The sequence below is a fragment of the Calonectris borealis genome, chromosome 1 (genome assembly GCF_964195595.1).
Source record: "Calonectris borealis chromosome 1, bCalBor7.hap1.2, whole genome shotgun sequence".
Taxonomy (NCBI): Eukaryota; Metazoa; Chordata; class Aves; order Procellariiformes; family Procellariidae; genus Calonectris; species Calonectris borealis.
The window spans coordinates 186,027,829-186,043,590 of record NC_134312.1 but is presented as its reverse complement, the minus strand read 5'-3'; the positions used below and the strand labels follow the sequence as shown (position 1 = coordinate 186,043,590).

The following is a 15,762-nucleotide window of genomic DNA, read 5'->3' as shown; positions in this document are numbered from 1 at the left end:
GAAGGTGTGGAGTTTGTTTTGGTGTCCCATTTAAGAGAACAAGTCTATCATGGCCTACATGAATTCTTCTTACATGAACGCTGTCAGACCTACAGTAAAGAACCTGACTAAACCAAAAATAAAGTTGAATGCACTCACGTTAAAAAAACCAGACAGTTACGTTAGAAAAGACAAACAGTGAAAAAAAAACCCAGACTCGTCAGTCCTGGAGGTTAGTGGGAGGATGTTCGTGAAGTCTGACTGACATCTCTGACTTCCCTGTCTGCAGCTGTTCCTTATCAATCTGCCTGACTGTAGGTATGGTTTGGTACTTTGCACCTCTTCTTATATTACCTTTCTTTCCTGTTTCTACAAGCTTTTTTGAGTCAAGTATTTCTGCTTGTGAAATGTTAGGAGGTGTTGTCACTCACTCTTGGGTTGGGCTTTTTTGTTGCTTTTTGGGTTTTTTTGGAATCTGTATGAAAGCTTAGTGGAAACATCAGCTTTGTGATTTTGATGAAGTGGGAGATTTGTCTTAACTTTCCTGAGAGATTTGCTGATGGAGATGTGTCTCTCCTGTCCCAACCTCATAAATAATTCCCTGACTGTGTTAGTAATAGTATTGGACTTTCCAAGCCTTTAAAAACAAAAAATTCACAGTACTACTTGTCTTACTTCACTCATCAAACTATTTCAGAAAGAATTTATAAGAAAAGTAATCTTGATGGCTGTGGCTGAACGGGTGACAAAATGGACCCTTGGGGATGTATAAGGAAGGTGTGTGTTGGGGCACCGTGTGGGTGCGGTGCTGTGTCTGATTACAGACTGGAGAAAACAGGTCACCTCTTGCCTGGTGTGAAAATCCTCACTGAAGAATTCTTGTGGTATAACCATTGGAAATGCGTGACCGAGTACTTTTTTTCTTAAATTTGTGGGTAAAGTTAAATGAGGATCTTTGTGACAAGTAGATTAAACAGCTTCAGGCACAGTTTGCAAAAATGTGTTTTAACTGATAAGCTTTATAAATAAGAAAGACTGAAAATCTGATGTTTCTATCCATATTTTACCCACACGTCATTGTTAACCACAATGCTAATTTAAATATAAATGTAAGTGCTCTTCTAAATTAGGAGCCAGAACCTCTCAAAGACCGAAATGCTTGTTTAATGCTGTGTTAAGAAACAAGCTTATAGATAAGTGTTAGTTGCAGTGCTTTGTGATATGGGCTGTACTGTTTCTCAATGCAAGCCCTCTTAGCCATTTATTTTTTGCTTTACTTTGATCGGGTCTGTGATTCTTGCCTGAAGGGTTAAAAAATTACTTAAGTAAAGATTTAGGTTAAAGCAGCATGCAAATAAAACTCTTCTCGTGTGTTTCATCCATGCTCTTAGCTCGCTTGTCTGAGTGTAATAGTGTGAGTATTACCTTATATTCTCAGCTTTAGCAAAATAGACCACTTATCCCAAGAAGGAGGCTGCCTGAACAACCCTGGGTGAGTTCTAAGAATATACATATTTATTTGTTAAAACTCTGTTTAATTCCAAGGTGTATGATGTGCATGTAGGAAAGCTAAGGTACCTGTCATACAAGAACACATGAAATACCTTGTGTGGTCCTCCGAAATGTCAGCATCCCAGCTGATGTTCACAGGGATGGCCACGCATCTTGCATAAAGGGGGAAATCGCTGCTACTTTTTTTTTCGGCATTGTACGGTTTAACTCGCCGCTGTCTAGACTGCAGATCCTAGACTGTGGAAATAGGATTAGCAGCACACCCTCCAGAAAGGGAAGGTGGGCTAAAAGCTGTCAGGGAGAAGGTGGAAGAGCCAAGCCCAGGGCAGCACTGCGTCCTGGCCGGGCAGAGGGAAGCTGGCGGCACTGGGACAGCCGCGGGCTGGAAATGCCATCCGCTCGCGCCGCGCCGGTCACGTGCTGAAAACGTGCCTGCCTGCCTCCAACTCTAGCAGCACGGTCTGAAGGGAGGCAAGGAATTAGTGTAATTAAATGATCTTGAACCCAGAACGAGCCGTTTGGGGTTTCTGAGACCTGCTGAAATATGCAGCAAGTGCTTCCAGGCCACGTTGGATGTAGGAGAAGTCTCTCTGCTGCTGGGTCTCCAGGTTTCTTCTTGAGGGCATCTCGGAGCTGCTGTTCTCGGCATAGCCTGCCTGTGTCCTCCAGGTTGTAAAACAAAATCTCACGCCGTCCTGCAGCTGTTAGGTAAGAAGGAAAAACGACTCTGCTGCAAACGTTTTTTAGGTGATGCATTCTAGAATAAAAGTTTTTCCTGCTGGTAGCAAGGGTTAAACATTGAGGGCAACAGGTATAGGCAGACTTAGGTATGTGATATGTTCGACTGTTTTGCAAGGTGCTATAAATGTTGGCTCCCTGTAATCTGATACCAGGGTAGGACAGGCTAACTTAATGAAGGAAAATAGACAGCAATGTAAAAGAACTGGAAATTCAAGTCTAGCTGACTAATACCAGCCTGCTCCAGAGGCTTTTGACTGTTCATATTGCTGACAGCTGACAGCAAATGAGAGGCAAACAACAGAAAGATTGCCTAATCTGCTCTATATTCATGCAGATTCTTTAAAGACACTGCAAAGGTAAGACCCTTTACATTTCTCAACCTGGCAGAGTTGCCAAATGCGGCTTCGAACATACACATCATCGACAGGCGTGAAGTACCAAACTGAGGCTTGAAGTCTGTGTCTGTGTGTGTTTGGGAAAGGGGAGGCTTCAGCAAGTTCTGTGTGGATTAGTTTGCGCCCCTTTCTAGTTGGTGCACATCAGTTAAATCAAATTCAGATTTCTGAAACTGCTCAAATACTCAAAGATAGAAATGCAAATCACACAGTATTTCTATGGCTACAACAGGGTAATTTTGAACTTATTTAAATGTTTTGTTCATTGTGCTTGACAGTCCAGTTGGAAAAGTTTAAAAATAAATTAATTGCAAAAGGAAAGCCACAGAACGCTAAAAATCTGTGTTGCAAAAGTTGTAACTGGGATTTTTACCAAGCTTGGTCCTGTAGCATCTTCTGCAGAATGCTGAAAAAGTCCTGTGGGAGTTTAACTCCCTGATCTAGAATTACCGGGGCTTGGCTGGAAAAGGTTGCCTGGAATAAGAAACTTTTGACTTGAACCTGATCTCCGCTGGCCTTTTTTTCAGTTTCCCCCTTTAATGTATGTATTTTGTGTGCATTTGTATTCCAGTTTTTTTAAAAAAAAAAAAGAAGTCTACATCTTCGGCCAGCAGATTTTTCTTTGGTAAACTTAACTTTTACCTGCAAGTGATTTAAAAATAACAACTGTGTTACTAATTTGTGGGCAAAGTAATTTTTAGAGAATGTTGACAGTTTTATATCAGTATTGGGTACAGACTAGCAACTGGTAATTTGTGAAGTTTGGCACCTAGCCAAAGCAATTATATTTTGTTTCCCCTGATCTTTCTTCCTCCCACTGCCACCTCTTCATTCTCTTGTGTGTACACGTTAATCAAAAGAGCAAAACCTCTCGGGGTCAAGCAGTTCTTCCCTCCTCCACCCTCTTTTACAAGTTTCCTCATATCCTGTTTTAGCTGTCTTACAGCTCAGCCCTTCAGCTGTCTCTGTACTGAGACCCTTTACCTTTGAAATCAGTGAGATTTGACTTACCTGCCGCTCTCTTGTTATAGCTGCTTATAGGATTGTGGTCTTAATGCTCCTTAAAAGGTGCTATTAAATGCCAGGAACTGCTTGAGGATGCCTTTTAACATTTATTCCGTGTCACTGGAATAATGCATTTGGTTTACAGAAATTTCTGAACCGGATTTGGGATTTTATCAATTTACATTTTTCTCAATATCTTTTTTAACCAGCTTTTTGAGATTTTGTGCAGTATAAAAAATAGTAAGGTATCTTTGATACTAATGTTATTTATTAATGCTGGTAATTTGGTTATCTTATGACAACACATAAAACCAATCCTGTCTCTGCAAATTTACTATTGGATAAAATAGTGTATACTGAGTGCTGTAGGAGAGGAAGTAATGAGAGATCTTTTGTTTTCCTTTCTCTCCGTAATTAGTATCGCTTACCTCTTGATGAGCTAGACTATGTGGACACTTGCAGTGTCATATCAAACTTGTAGTCCATCTATTCTGGTTTTGGAGTGTTTAATATATTCTTATTTTTCTGGTGGAGAATATGTGAGTCCAGAAGTGAGCAGTTACAAAGAAAAAAATTACAGCAAAATCCTGCCTGTAGAGATGTGTGGTTGCAGTCTGCATTCTGGAGGTTTGTCTTGTATTATGACGGGTCTTTTCCATTCTGTTTAAAAAGAAATCCTTATGTAATGAGGCTGATTTGGTCTAATTACATCGAGCTGTTTTTAAAATATTTTACAATTTTCCTAAGCTTTTGACTTCTGTCATGTCTGTAGCAAGGAGTTTGAGCAAGTACATCTAGGCTGATGCATTTTTAATTGTTTTCCTTTCATCCTTTCAAAACTAGTTGCTTCTTGACTTAATTGGATGTCTCCTTGTTCTCATTTTATCAACTGGGAAATATGAGCACCTCATTTTTTCCTTCTCTTTACCAATAGTGATGAATTAACTACAAGGCAGAATCAAAGGACAGACCAAGTTAGTGATTCCCAAGAGTTTTGGACCAGCAAACCACACTCCCCAGCCTCTGCATTTACTGGAGATTAGCATGCACGTGTACCATTATGCAGTAGCAAGAAGAGAAGCATGTCTTTGCTATGAACGTTACTGTTTTAAGCTGGTCCTTGGATGCATATTATATTGCTAAACAAGGTGATGCTTTCCGAAATGTTCCTCATAACAAAACCTGATGGTTGTTAGGATAAGAGACCTTTGGATAGCCCATCACGGAGAAGTTCTTAGAAAGACTGGCAGTCACACTGTCGGTCACCAGGAAGCTCAGTGTGATGCTGTGCTTGTGGCCAGTGTTTTTCAAGTGGTGAAGGCCTGACTTGCACATACGCTTCTCCCCTTTTTGACAGTAGCTACGCACAGATGTTATCTTTGCAAGACCGAGACGTTAGTGCTGCTCTGTTCCCAGGCTGGTAGACCGACTGCTGAGTTCTCGCAGGCTTGGCAGACTGTGCGAGCTCCCTATGCACGGCCAGGGGGTACACTGTCCTTTTTAGGGGGGATCCAGTTAGTCTCATTTGTTTGGCCTTCAGTGGATGAGGGGAAGATCAAGCTAAATATTCTCCCAGCAGTACTGAAGTGGTGATGAGCAGCAATGGGTGGAGGTGGCTGAACTGGAAGCAGAGAAGGAGCACTTCTGCATATGCATCCCCTTGTTGTATAGGGATGTGGGAGGTTGTGGGGGTTTTGCTTCTTCGGTAGCCAAAACAGCTACACCAACGGTAAAAAGTCAAGTCAGTAGAAGGGTACACATTTCATATATATGTATACGTATGTGTGTTTATGTGCACATACACACACAAAAGTGGAGATAAAGTGTGTTTATGTAACTGCAACTGATATGTGTATGCATGCATCTGCGCAAGCAGGTAGAGTAGGTGCTATGCAGTGAAGCAGCATTACGTGGCTACATCTAACTGTAGTTGAAGTAATGCAGCTTATCTGCTTTAGTAACCCAAATTCAATCTGAAAAATTTTAAAGCCCTAAAGATAGCCAAGGCTGCTAGGTCACATAACCACTTCTGAAAATTTGCTCTCATCTTCTCTTTTATGTGTCTAATGTGCCAAAAAGTGCAATTTGGGCAGCTGCAAAATGGTGTTTGAATCCACTAAGCAGTTTTCATGGGGCAGGGGCAGGCGGGGAGGGAAGGAGGTCCAATCTCTGACACGATCTGGGGAGGAAGAGAAGGCTGACGTTGTGACGTCCCATCTCCCTAACCTCCTCTTCTTATACCACGCACCCAACCAATGGAAATGCAAGATTCAGTTATTTTCTTCTCAGGGGAATGGGGAAGCGGGGGAGAAGATTTGGACTCTTGCTTCCCCCTGGAGTACCTTGGCTCCCTTGCTTTAGGACAAGTTACAGCTAATTTTTCCTGTTGAGTTGGCTCTACTTTGCAAGAGCAAACACTTTGCGGAGAGGTGACTAAAGCCCAGCATGGCCTTTCTCTTGCCTGATCAGATTAGGGAGGCTTGCTCTTTATCTTACAGATGTTCAAATACTTTATTCAGAGCTCAAGAGCTTCAGTAGTAGAGTTGGGGAGAGCCTTCCTCTCCTCAGTATCTTTTAGCTTGCTGTTTAGGGCTGGCCTTTCGGTGTTAGTCTGGTCTTTTGCTGCTGCAGCATAAATCAATTACTTAAGAGTGTTCTACGTCTACACACCTACACTGATTTGGGGCTACCTTTATGCATTCAACATGCTGGCAGGAGAGAATACAGAGGAAAAAAAGCCTCAACCACACTGTAATTTTCTTCAGATTTCCCAGCACGCTCTGCTGGGTTGCTGGGTTTGTGTACAACAGCTGTGTTATATAAATGTGCTAAATAAAAGGGACTTAAAAAGTATCAGGGAACATGGGAGATAGGCAGAAGATGGTTTTCAGGGTTGGGGGAGTTTGTAAACAGTGCTGGAGCTGTTACTGTTAATAGTCTGGAAAGGAATCTTGCCTCATATTAAATATTCAGGCTAAAAGAGGTAGTTGCCTAAAAAAAAAGCAAGGATGAAAATGTGATTTTTTTGGTGACGGCAAAGAAGAGCTTGTTGCTTGTGTTTGTGCTTTCTGCTCTCTTTGGGGTAAACGTGCTTTTATGTGCAATTTAGGGAAGGGGGGGTCATTTCACTTCTTTTGTACTGACTGAATTGTGTGCCAATTCCTTTTTTTTTTTTTTTTTTTTAAATGCTTGTTTATATTTAACAGATGAACCCTCTTACTCTCTGTCCTCCTTGCTGTATATGTACTGAGAGCCCATGGTGACATAGGCTGGTTTCCAGCCTGGCTGCAAAACAGGAATTTATTGATACTGATGCTTTCTTTGTCCTTAATGAAAGCTCAGCAAAGGTCACTCTGTTGACTTTTATTATGTCAGCTGCTTTTTGCCTAGTTTCCCCTAGGCAGCGTGGATGCTTTCAGAAGATTTCAGGCTGTCCCTTACGTTGTTTCTTTCCTTCCTTGGTGGTACCCCCTTATCATGTTGTTTTCCCATCTCCTGTAATTTGTGTGAGCAGTTGAAATACTGAGCCTTCAGAAACTTCTTGTGCCAGGTAACATATATTAACTTGTTCTTCTTGCTTGTCATTTTGTCGACTACAGGTGCCCTGGATCTAAGGACGTGGTTCAAAGCCCCTGTTCTGTGCAATTTCTTAATATTACTGAATAGGAATAATCAATCTATGAAGAATGCCACAGCAGACTATATTGTTAGTGTTTATGCTTAGTGTGGACCATACATAAAGATCATCATGGATTTGGGATTTCTGCATTATGAGAACTGCGATATCATTCAGCTTTTCCCCCCATTTTAAGAAAACCAGACTCTGCGATATATTACTTGCACAGTATCTTAAAAAGATGTGACTCTGTAGCGGGTGGACTAGCTCTGGCTTGAATCCATCCTTAACCTCCACTGGTAGAAAGGAGGTAAAACTTGAGTGAAACGGTGCCGTTACCATCCATGTGTTTGTCTGACCTCACCCGGGATGGTTTTCAGTACTTCAGTCCAAAATTTCCAGGTGATGTCTTTATTCTTCCCTTTCCTCTCATTCACTCCTCTCTTCCTCCCGCATCCAAGATGGTGTTGAGAAGGGAGTTCAGCTTTGCATTTCTGTTAAATCACAACTTTGACACTTCTAGGCTAGAGCTAATTGCTGCAGACTGTCTTAGAAAATAAATGGGAAATTTCAGTCGCAGGTCGTTTGTCCCCGTGCTAAATGAGTGGAGCTGTTTCAGCAGTAACACAGGATTCAGATCTGCATTTGAATCTTAAAGCAGCTAAGCTGGTTCTTAGTTTTAAATGTATGAATGATCTTACTAATTGCACAAAAAAGGCAGTGCAGGATGATTACAGTCATCTTTAGTAACCCTAAATGGGACCGGATCCAGTAGCTTGCTGGAGGCATCTTTCAGCTCAGCTGGGGTGCTCTCAGTACCAAGATCTGAGCCTTCCAAGTTTATAACTGAGCTTCTTCAGCAAATTTTTGGGTTAGTGCCTGGCACTTTCCTGCTACACCTGCTCCAGTGTGGTGCTGCTGTGTTATTTCAGTGTTCTGCATTACAGTGCTTGGATGCTAAGTCAGTATGGGCTATACCGGCTCATATGGTCAGGAGTTGAAGGAGAAATTGTGGATTTGTTACTTCCAAGTTGGAGCCTAGTTGCAGTATTGCAACTTCAGCATTGGGACCAAAAACGTTGGTTCTGGAGGTATTTCTTATGAGCTTTGTTGAACTGGCTAAATAGGGCTAGGATTAAGTGCAGGGTATATATGGTGAAGAGTGGTGGAGAAAAAAGTTGTGATGTCTAGCTGGAAGGAGTCCTACCATGTATCTTCTGGGATACCAAAACAGCAGTGTACTAAGAGTTAAATTGGCTGAATGTGCTTTTTGACAGACTGATTGAGGAGGTTGTTTCTAGATGTTGAAATCAGTAGAGGAGGGGAATTTCCAGAGGGATTGAAATAATTTATTTGTATGTTCAGTTTCAAGGATTAAGCAAAATGAAGACATTTATTTATATTGCTGTGTCTTAATATTGCCTTTTATACTATGTTTCTACAACAATTAGTAAGAATGAAAGCAAAACCTTACTTATTGTGTAGTTCTGAAAATGTGATGTAAATTTTATGGTAATATATACTGGGTTCCCTTTCTTCTAGGACTATTTGTATGTAGTCAAGCTTATTGTGCATGTGAATACAATTTACGCATTTCATGCTGTTTGCAAAAAACTTATTTTTCTACTCACAGATGTACGTAAAATCAGGCAGGAAGATAAGTGGCATTATATAGCAAAAACAATAGTCATGTTTGTGTTAGCCTATAGACAGCAGGATCCTGTGATACTTGGAATAATGAAAGCACAGTTTATAAAAATAGATGTGGAGGAAAATATAGCTGGTTTAGAACTGTGCTGGCTTCTGTGAAATGCTGCTCTTGTTTTCTATATGCCAGAGAAAGTGATACGGGTTAAAGGAAAGTACTTGTGCATTATTTTGCCATGCTGTTATTGCCCAATAGATCATTTGCTATTACTGCATACGGCTAAAGAAGTAAAGAAAAATTTCCTGTAAATAAGAATAGTTTGAGTGCCTAACCTTTTTAATGTTACATATAAAAGCTCACTAAAGCCTGTTCACTCGTCTTTGACTTTCGTCATAAAGTGACTTTTTCGTCTTTCATGACTTTTCGTCGTTGTAGTTAGATGTTTCTTTTTTTGTAAGAAGAAGGTATCATTTGACTTTATTTATAGATTCATTGGTGGTTTTGGGGAAGGGATGTAGGGGGGAAAGAACAGTCTGCTATATGGTCTTACATCACTGCATCACCGTGGTGCAAAATTCGTAAAACAGCTTTTGAATATCTGTTCCTGCAGCAGTATCAGATGATTAGGAACTTCATGTTACCATAAAGTGTGACTGTTCTAAATAGTGTTTGTGTGGATCCCTTTGGGATCAAATGCCTTACGCTGCAGTAAATGGTATTAAATCATGATAATTAGTTTTGCATTGAGGGTTTTGTTGGTTTTTTTCAAACTAAAAGTAAGGAAATATTTCTTTATGGCTTTTATTACGTTTGCTGCCACAGCTTTTGGATCTTATGCATTTAGTGTGCATCTTGGTATTGTATTATAATGAATGACCTGGCACTAATGGAAGAATATGCCAGTTCCCAATGCACGCAGGGAACTTTTAAAATCTGTCTTACGGTAGCTGTACCTCCAGTTTTCCTTATACTTCATGAGCTTGCTAGGTAGCCTGCATCTCCAACACTTCATTTATCCTGGTTTTACATTGACGCTCTTAATTGTTACTGACCTTAGAAAGTTACTGGACCTTAAGAACTTGTACTCTTTGTTCATACATGTGGCTTCAATTAGTGTAATGGAGATGATTATAAGCCCGTGCTGTATTCCGGCCCTGGTTCTCCCTGGACAATTAGCTTAACCCCCGTTTTAAAATAAGTCTCCATTTGGAAGCTGAGGAGGTTCTTGTTTTTGCCCGGTGATCTTTTGGAGTGAAGTTACTCTTCACTGAGCAGAGCGAGTGACTGAAAATACTATTATTTCATCTTATTGGAGATGGTTACTTATTTCTAGACAGTAACCAAAATAGAAGTTGTACTTAAATAAATTTCCATACCTGTCCTCTCTTCTGAAAGGGCTGGTATGTCCATATTGACATAGATTGGCTCACTTCAGTCACTGTCTGTAGGAAATGTTAAACTATATATTATATAGTTTATAGGCTATGTACTTTATTTTCAGGCTGGCATACAGGCTGGTAGTAGTCTGGGATGGGACAAGTTGGTCTTAGTCCCACTGTGCTGGCATGTGTGTGTAACTTCTTAATGGCATTCTTATCTTCTAAAAGACCAAATAATTACATTTAGGGAAGAAGGCCTTGTTAACTATTCAAGTCATCCTGCAAAATGGCAAGGGCTGAGGTTGAACAGTCATGGTTCCCAAAGCACATCCTTCTCTGTTCATGCATGTAGCTCTCATTAATGCAAATGTTCTCTAGTTAGGGTTGTGTCTACTCTTATGAACCCTTTAACAGCTAATTAAAGCACACTTTGGAAGTTGGGGAGGTTCTCCTGTTTGCATAATCTTGGGTTTCCTGATTTCTTAGAAGGGTAGGATCTAGTGATTTAAATGCTTGAATGCTCTGCCATCAGTGCTTAGGAATTTGGGAATACCACAATCTATATGGGAAAAACAGCTGTTACATTTCCTAAAGTGAGGGAGTATGAGCCTGTGACATGACCCTCCCTAATTAAATTGCTTGGCATTGGGGAGAGGAAGATGCCCTTCATTTTTTTGAGTTTCAGCCTATTGCAAAAACAAGGTGAAGTTAAATCTCCTGTACAAAGGCAGATGTTAATCCTCGCCAATGGCACTGAAGTCGCCCAGAGGCTTTCCTGGGGGTCTCAGTCTGCATGAGTGTTAGACCTCTGCCCCTTATTCTTCTGTCACAGCAGCCCTTAATCAAAGGAAGTTTAAAGAATTTTGATCAAAACACTAGGCACTACACATTTTGCTTCCTTAAAAACATAGGGATTTAAATTCCTAGGCAACAACATACTCCCTTAGGTTCCTAATTTTAGACACCTGTTTCTGCTACTCTTTTGAAACAGTAGATTTTTTTATTAATATATTGGTCACTTTAGTTGTATAAAAAGATTAGGTTTTGTGCTCGCCTTTTTCCCCAGAAGCAATACAGCACACCTCTTTGTGAGCTCATGTTAACCATGTTTACCTTTGGCACTGATGAGTAAATGAAAATGTGGGAGCTGTAGGCATGCATCCCTCCACTGAAGCTGTTTACATTCCGTAGTTTGGGATATTTTTTTTTCTTTGCTATTGTACTGTGCAGTTTTTTTGCCTGTTCTAATTTGCCGTGACGTGGTCAGTGCTGTTTCCTTCCGGCTGCTTGCGAGCCTGTGGTAGAGATAAGGATACGTTTACAGTGCATTTTTAACAAGAAGCTGAAGATCTGCTTCGTGTAGGAACTCGGGCACTCTCTGGATTGTACAAAGAATTTATTTACTGGTTTCATCTGTTTGACGCTGTGGGAATCGAGATCTAGAGCATTTTACTTGCAGAATAACAACTTTGCTAAATTTGAACTGTGCGTGAAGAGGAAAGGGATATATTTGAGATATCCTACAGCTGAGTAGGTCAGTCTGGGTTTTGTATTTTTACTTTGAATATACCTTAAAGATGAGAGTTACTAATGAATGTGAAAGCTGCATATATGAATCAAATGAAAAGATGGATTTTCTTTTTATTAACCTTCGTAACTTTTTCTTAGTCTCATGCTTTTAATATGAAACACTTTGAAACTGGTGTCTTACTTCCTGAAACAGTTTTATTTTTAAGGGAATGAAAATTCACATGTATTGATCAGTAAAAGTAATACCTCTGAAAATACAAAAATGTCTGACTTCCTTGGAGTTAGATAGAACAGTTATAGTTCAGAGCAAGCTTTATTGTGACTGCTACTATTTCACATAGCTAAAGCAATCATTTCTTAATTATAACGGTTTTATTTTTTCCCTCCACAGTGATAAAGGCTATCGAGGTGGGAAGAACAACTCAGGACAGGATTTCCCTTGGTTTGTTTCCCTTTGAGAAGAGAAGAACCCGGGAACACCGATGATCTAAGAAATACGAACGTTGATACTTGATTCATTTTGTGATCCTGCTTTTCTGCCCAGCTGGACCTCGGTGACGCCCTCCGTGCTTTCACATTCGGGAACATTTTTCTTCATATGTGGAGCTGAGACCTGGGAATGCGTTATTATGGCAGCAGTTGTACAGCAGAATGAGCTTGTGTTTGAATTTGCCAGTAACGTCATGGAGGATGAGCAGCAGGTATGGGACGGTGTAAGAAACCATATTCGTACAAGTTGGTGCTAGGAATATTATGAAAACATGAGGAAAAAATGTGGCGTAGAACACAAAAAAGCAAACATTGAGGTCATTATTGTTGCAGCAGATCTTTGTGCTGTTTCAAAAGCTTTCTGTTGCTTCCTGTAACTTGCATTGGCAGAACAGAAATTGGTTGAAATGTTGTAACTTCTGCAGTATTGCAGAGACATCCTCCTCCGAAAATGTTTTTCCTGTGTGGCTGATTTGTGCCTGTAGAATCCATCCATTGTGATACAGAATTTCCCAAAATCTGATATTTAACAGTAGTTCTAACTTTCCTATAGTAATTAATTCTGAATAAAAGTAACGGTGCCACTACAGTTGACTAGAAGAAGCAGTAGGTACCTACTCACTGCTTTTTACAGATTGGTTTCTAAATTGTGTTACTGTATGCCACCTATTCAGAAATAAGCTTCAAAGTAATTTAAATTGGTTTCTTTCACACTGCAGGGAAAATATGTCTGTTTCTACCGGAGGAGGCTCTCAGTTAGGTGTTGATTATCTAAACCACATCCTGTGAGTCCTGAGGCTTCAGTGAAGGATTCCTATTGTAAAAATCAGGCAGCTCCTCTATAGGAGGTGGTTAATAGTACAGTTTTGTATTTATTAACAAGAAATTAGATGTCTGGGTACTGTGGAAAGCCAGTTCTTAAAAGGCTGAGCAATGCCACGACAAACTGTTCGTCTTTTTGTGAATGTGAAAAGCATTTATCCTCCTCTCTTTCAAAAATACTTCTGGCTTTACAATCTTGTCTCTGGGTTTTCCGTATGGCCTAATATCTGGCTGGGTCAGTGGCCTGTTTCTGCTGTCAGAGTCATGCGATCATTTCAATGAACTGAGTGTTGTCTGTCTAAACTGCTAACTCAGTTTTGGGTGGAACTAGTAATGTAACTTCCTTCCCTGTATTTTTCCAGAGCTTGTGGTAGCCTGGGGATTTAGATATGGGAATTGCACAAACATAGTTGAAAACGAGCCTTATTTATTACCTCTGTTTGTTGTTCGTTGCTGGCTTTACTTTACAAGCCAATGGGAGAGGGGAGAATTGAGATGGGGAGGGCTACTTCAGTGTGGTTTCTGGAAGGGGTAGTACAAGCAAACATGGTTTTGTTCTGTTTAGCAATGCATTCTGCCTCTTGCAATTTCTTCAGATGCTCACCTGAAAAACTTTTAAAATACTGAAGAGCACTCAACAGGGCAGTTAGCCTCCCTAAACAGAGCTTTCTCCAGCTCCAGAACAAACTCAATCTTGGCATTTATTTCATAACCCCAATACATCCTACTCCAGATGAAGCTTAAGGAAAGAAGGCATCCTGTAGCATACCCTAAAGGTGATGAAATCAAAGCTGCGAAAGGCCAAAGAGAGAGAGCGCATAGCAGAAGGTCCATTGCTGCAAACAGTTGGATGCAAGCTCCTCTTAAATCACTGAGTTACCTCAGTTCAGATAACGACGATGCAGGTAGCCAGCTAGCCAGGTGCATGAAGGTAGATCTTACATACTCACTTGTAGAACAGGAGTCCTGCACAGGGAAAGATCTGGGAAGCTGGAGCAAGATTTAGCTCCGACAAGGATTTATAGTACAACATTAACCCAAAAAGATTGCTTATTGCTTATACCTGGTTGATGTGCTGCTTACAACATAGGAGCTGTTGCTATTGCTACTCCTGAAGTTTTTAAATTCTGGACAGATTAGTTGTATTTAGGGATGGATAACACAATTTGTGTACTTTGCAAAAATTTTAGCTCTGGAAGTGCTCGGTGTTGGTCAAAAGCATTTTTTGAGCTTCGTCAGTATACAAAAGGTGACATATTTATACACAGGTGTCATTTAACTGATCTTTGGAAAATTATTTTTGCAGTGCCCCCAAAAGCTGCCATTGCAAGAACTTTGGTACTTTTCTTCTTGTCAAAGCTTTGCCTGGAGCCCTGTTGTGCCAAGAGCTGTCAGGACATGGAACAGCTGTGGGGAGAGGTTCAGGGTCTAGTTGGCAGCTACGCTCAGTGTTTCAGGGAAGTCATAATTCATGGCTATTTTTTAAATTATTTTTTTTTTTAAGTCTTGGTTAAACAACCGTAAATTATGAACAGTCCATTTGCAAATGTAAGCATTCAGCTAGTGGCAGATGCCAATGGGAGGGACTCGACCACGTGGCCCCATGTGAACGGGAAAGGCGCTCTCTTATCAGCATTATCCTTTTCAGGTTAGAAAAAAAAGAATTTTTTTTTCTTGGAGGGTTCATTTATACATGCATTGTGCATGTATGGTGAGGAAGAAATAGGATGAAAATATCCTCGTAATTTTGAGAAGGGAACAAGTGGCTTGCACTAATGCTACTGATAACCTGTCTGGCTGCTGCTACATGTCAGAGATCCTGGTTAAATAGAGGGTTTGCTCCCCCCTCCCCCTTTTCTTTTTTTTTTTCGTTTGAGAGAGAGACTGCGCACGTAAAACTGGGCAGGAGCTCCTACAAGGTTTGGATGAGTCAGTGCCGCTACCTAAAACTGCTTTTCTTCATGTCTGCAGCTTCTTCTCTCAATGTCTTTTCATTTAGTCCTTCGTTAACTTACAGTTAACGTGATATTTGATCAGGACATTCTTAATTTTAAAAGCTGAGTAAAAGCAGCCACAGAGGCTGGATCCGTACTGGGAAGTTTTAAATGGTGCCAGGGACATCCTGACTCATCTCAACCATTAAATTGCTAGCATGGTCCGCAGCATGACTGCTCTGTGCCGACAGGTGCTCTCTCCAGTGGCTCTGACGCATGTAGTAACCTGTGCCTGAAGACACCTTCTGTATCTCTGAGGGATGTTTCTCTCTTCCCTTCGTCTGAGGAAGAGGGGTCCAAGCCCTTAGGTTGGGCCATGATTTCTGCACCATCTTCTCATGCCTTGGTTTCCTCTTCCATGTTCCCTGGTGTTGCCATGGGCTTTCTGAAACATCAAGTCACCTGGTCAAGGCCAAGGTCTACATTTTTTGGCTATTTCCAGCTCCTGCAGGAAGTCCCCCCCTTATCCACTTGCAGTTTTATGAGGACTTTAAGGAAATGATTGTGAGATCCATAATGAGGTTGTCTCCCCAGGAAAGCAAGCGGCATTTATCTGCTTCCAGCATCCGTCTGTGAAGTTTGGTAATTTCTCAGGTGCTGGCCATGGGAATGCCTTTAAAGTCAAGAGGCTGCCTCTGCTGTTGGCACAGGA

The 15,762-nt window shown here is 40.9% G+C and overlaps 1 protein-coding gene across 7 annotated transcripts in view; it reads left to right on the top strand.

Annotated features, from left to right (window-relative positions):
- The window catches only part of ELF1 (E74 like ETS transcription factor 1), a 91,251-nt gene that overhangs the window by 39,594 nt on the left and 35,895 nt on the right, over positions 1-15,762 (top strand). For 5 of the 7 annotated variants that reach the window (XM_075139208.1, XM_075139219.1, XM_075139215.1 and 2 more), the window contains exon 2: positions 12,197-12,506. In XM_075139208.1, the coding sequence (XP_074995309.1) occupies positions 12,435-12,506 (72 nt within the window). In that variant the 5' untranslated portion in view covers positions 12,197-12,434. Of the gene's footprint in view, positions 1-7,258; positions 7,651-11,264; positions 11,810-12,196; positions 12,507-15,762 lie in introns of those variants that run through there. The other 2 variants (XM_075139218.1, XM_075139202.1) reach the window with 2 other exon arrangements.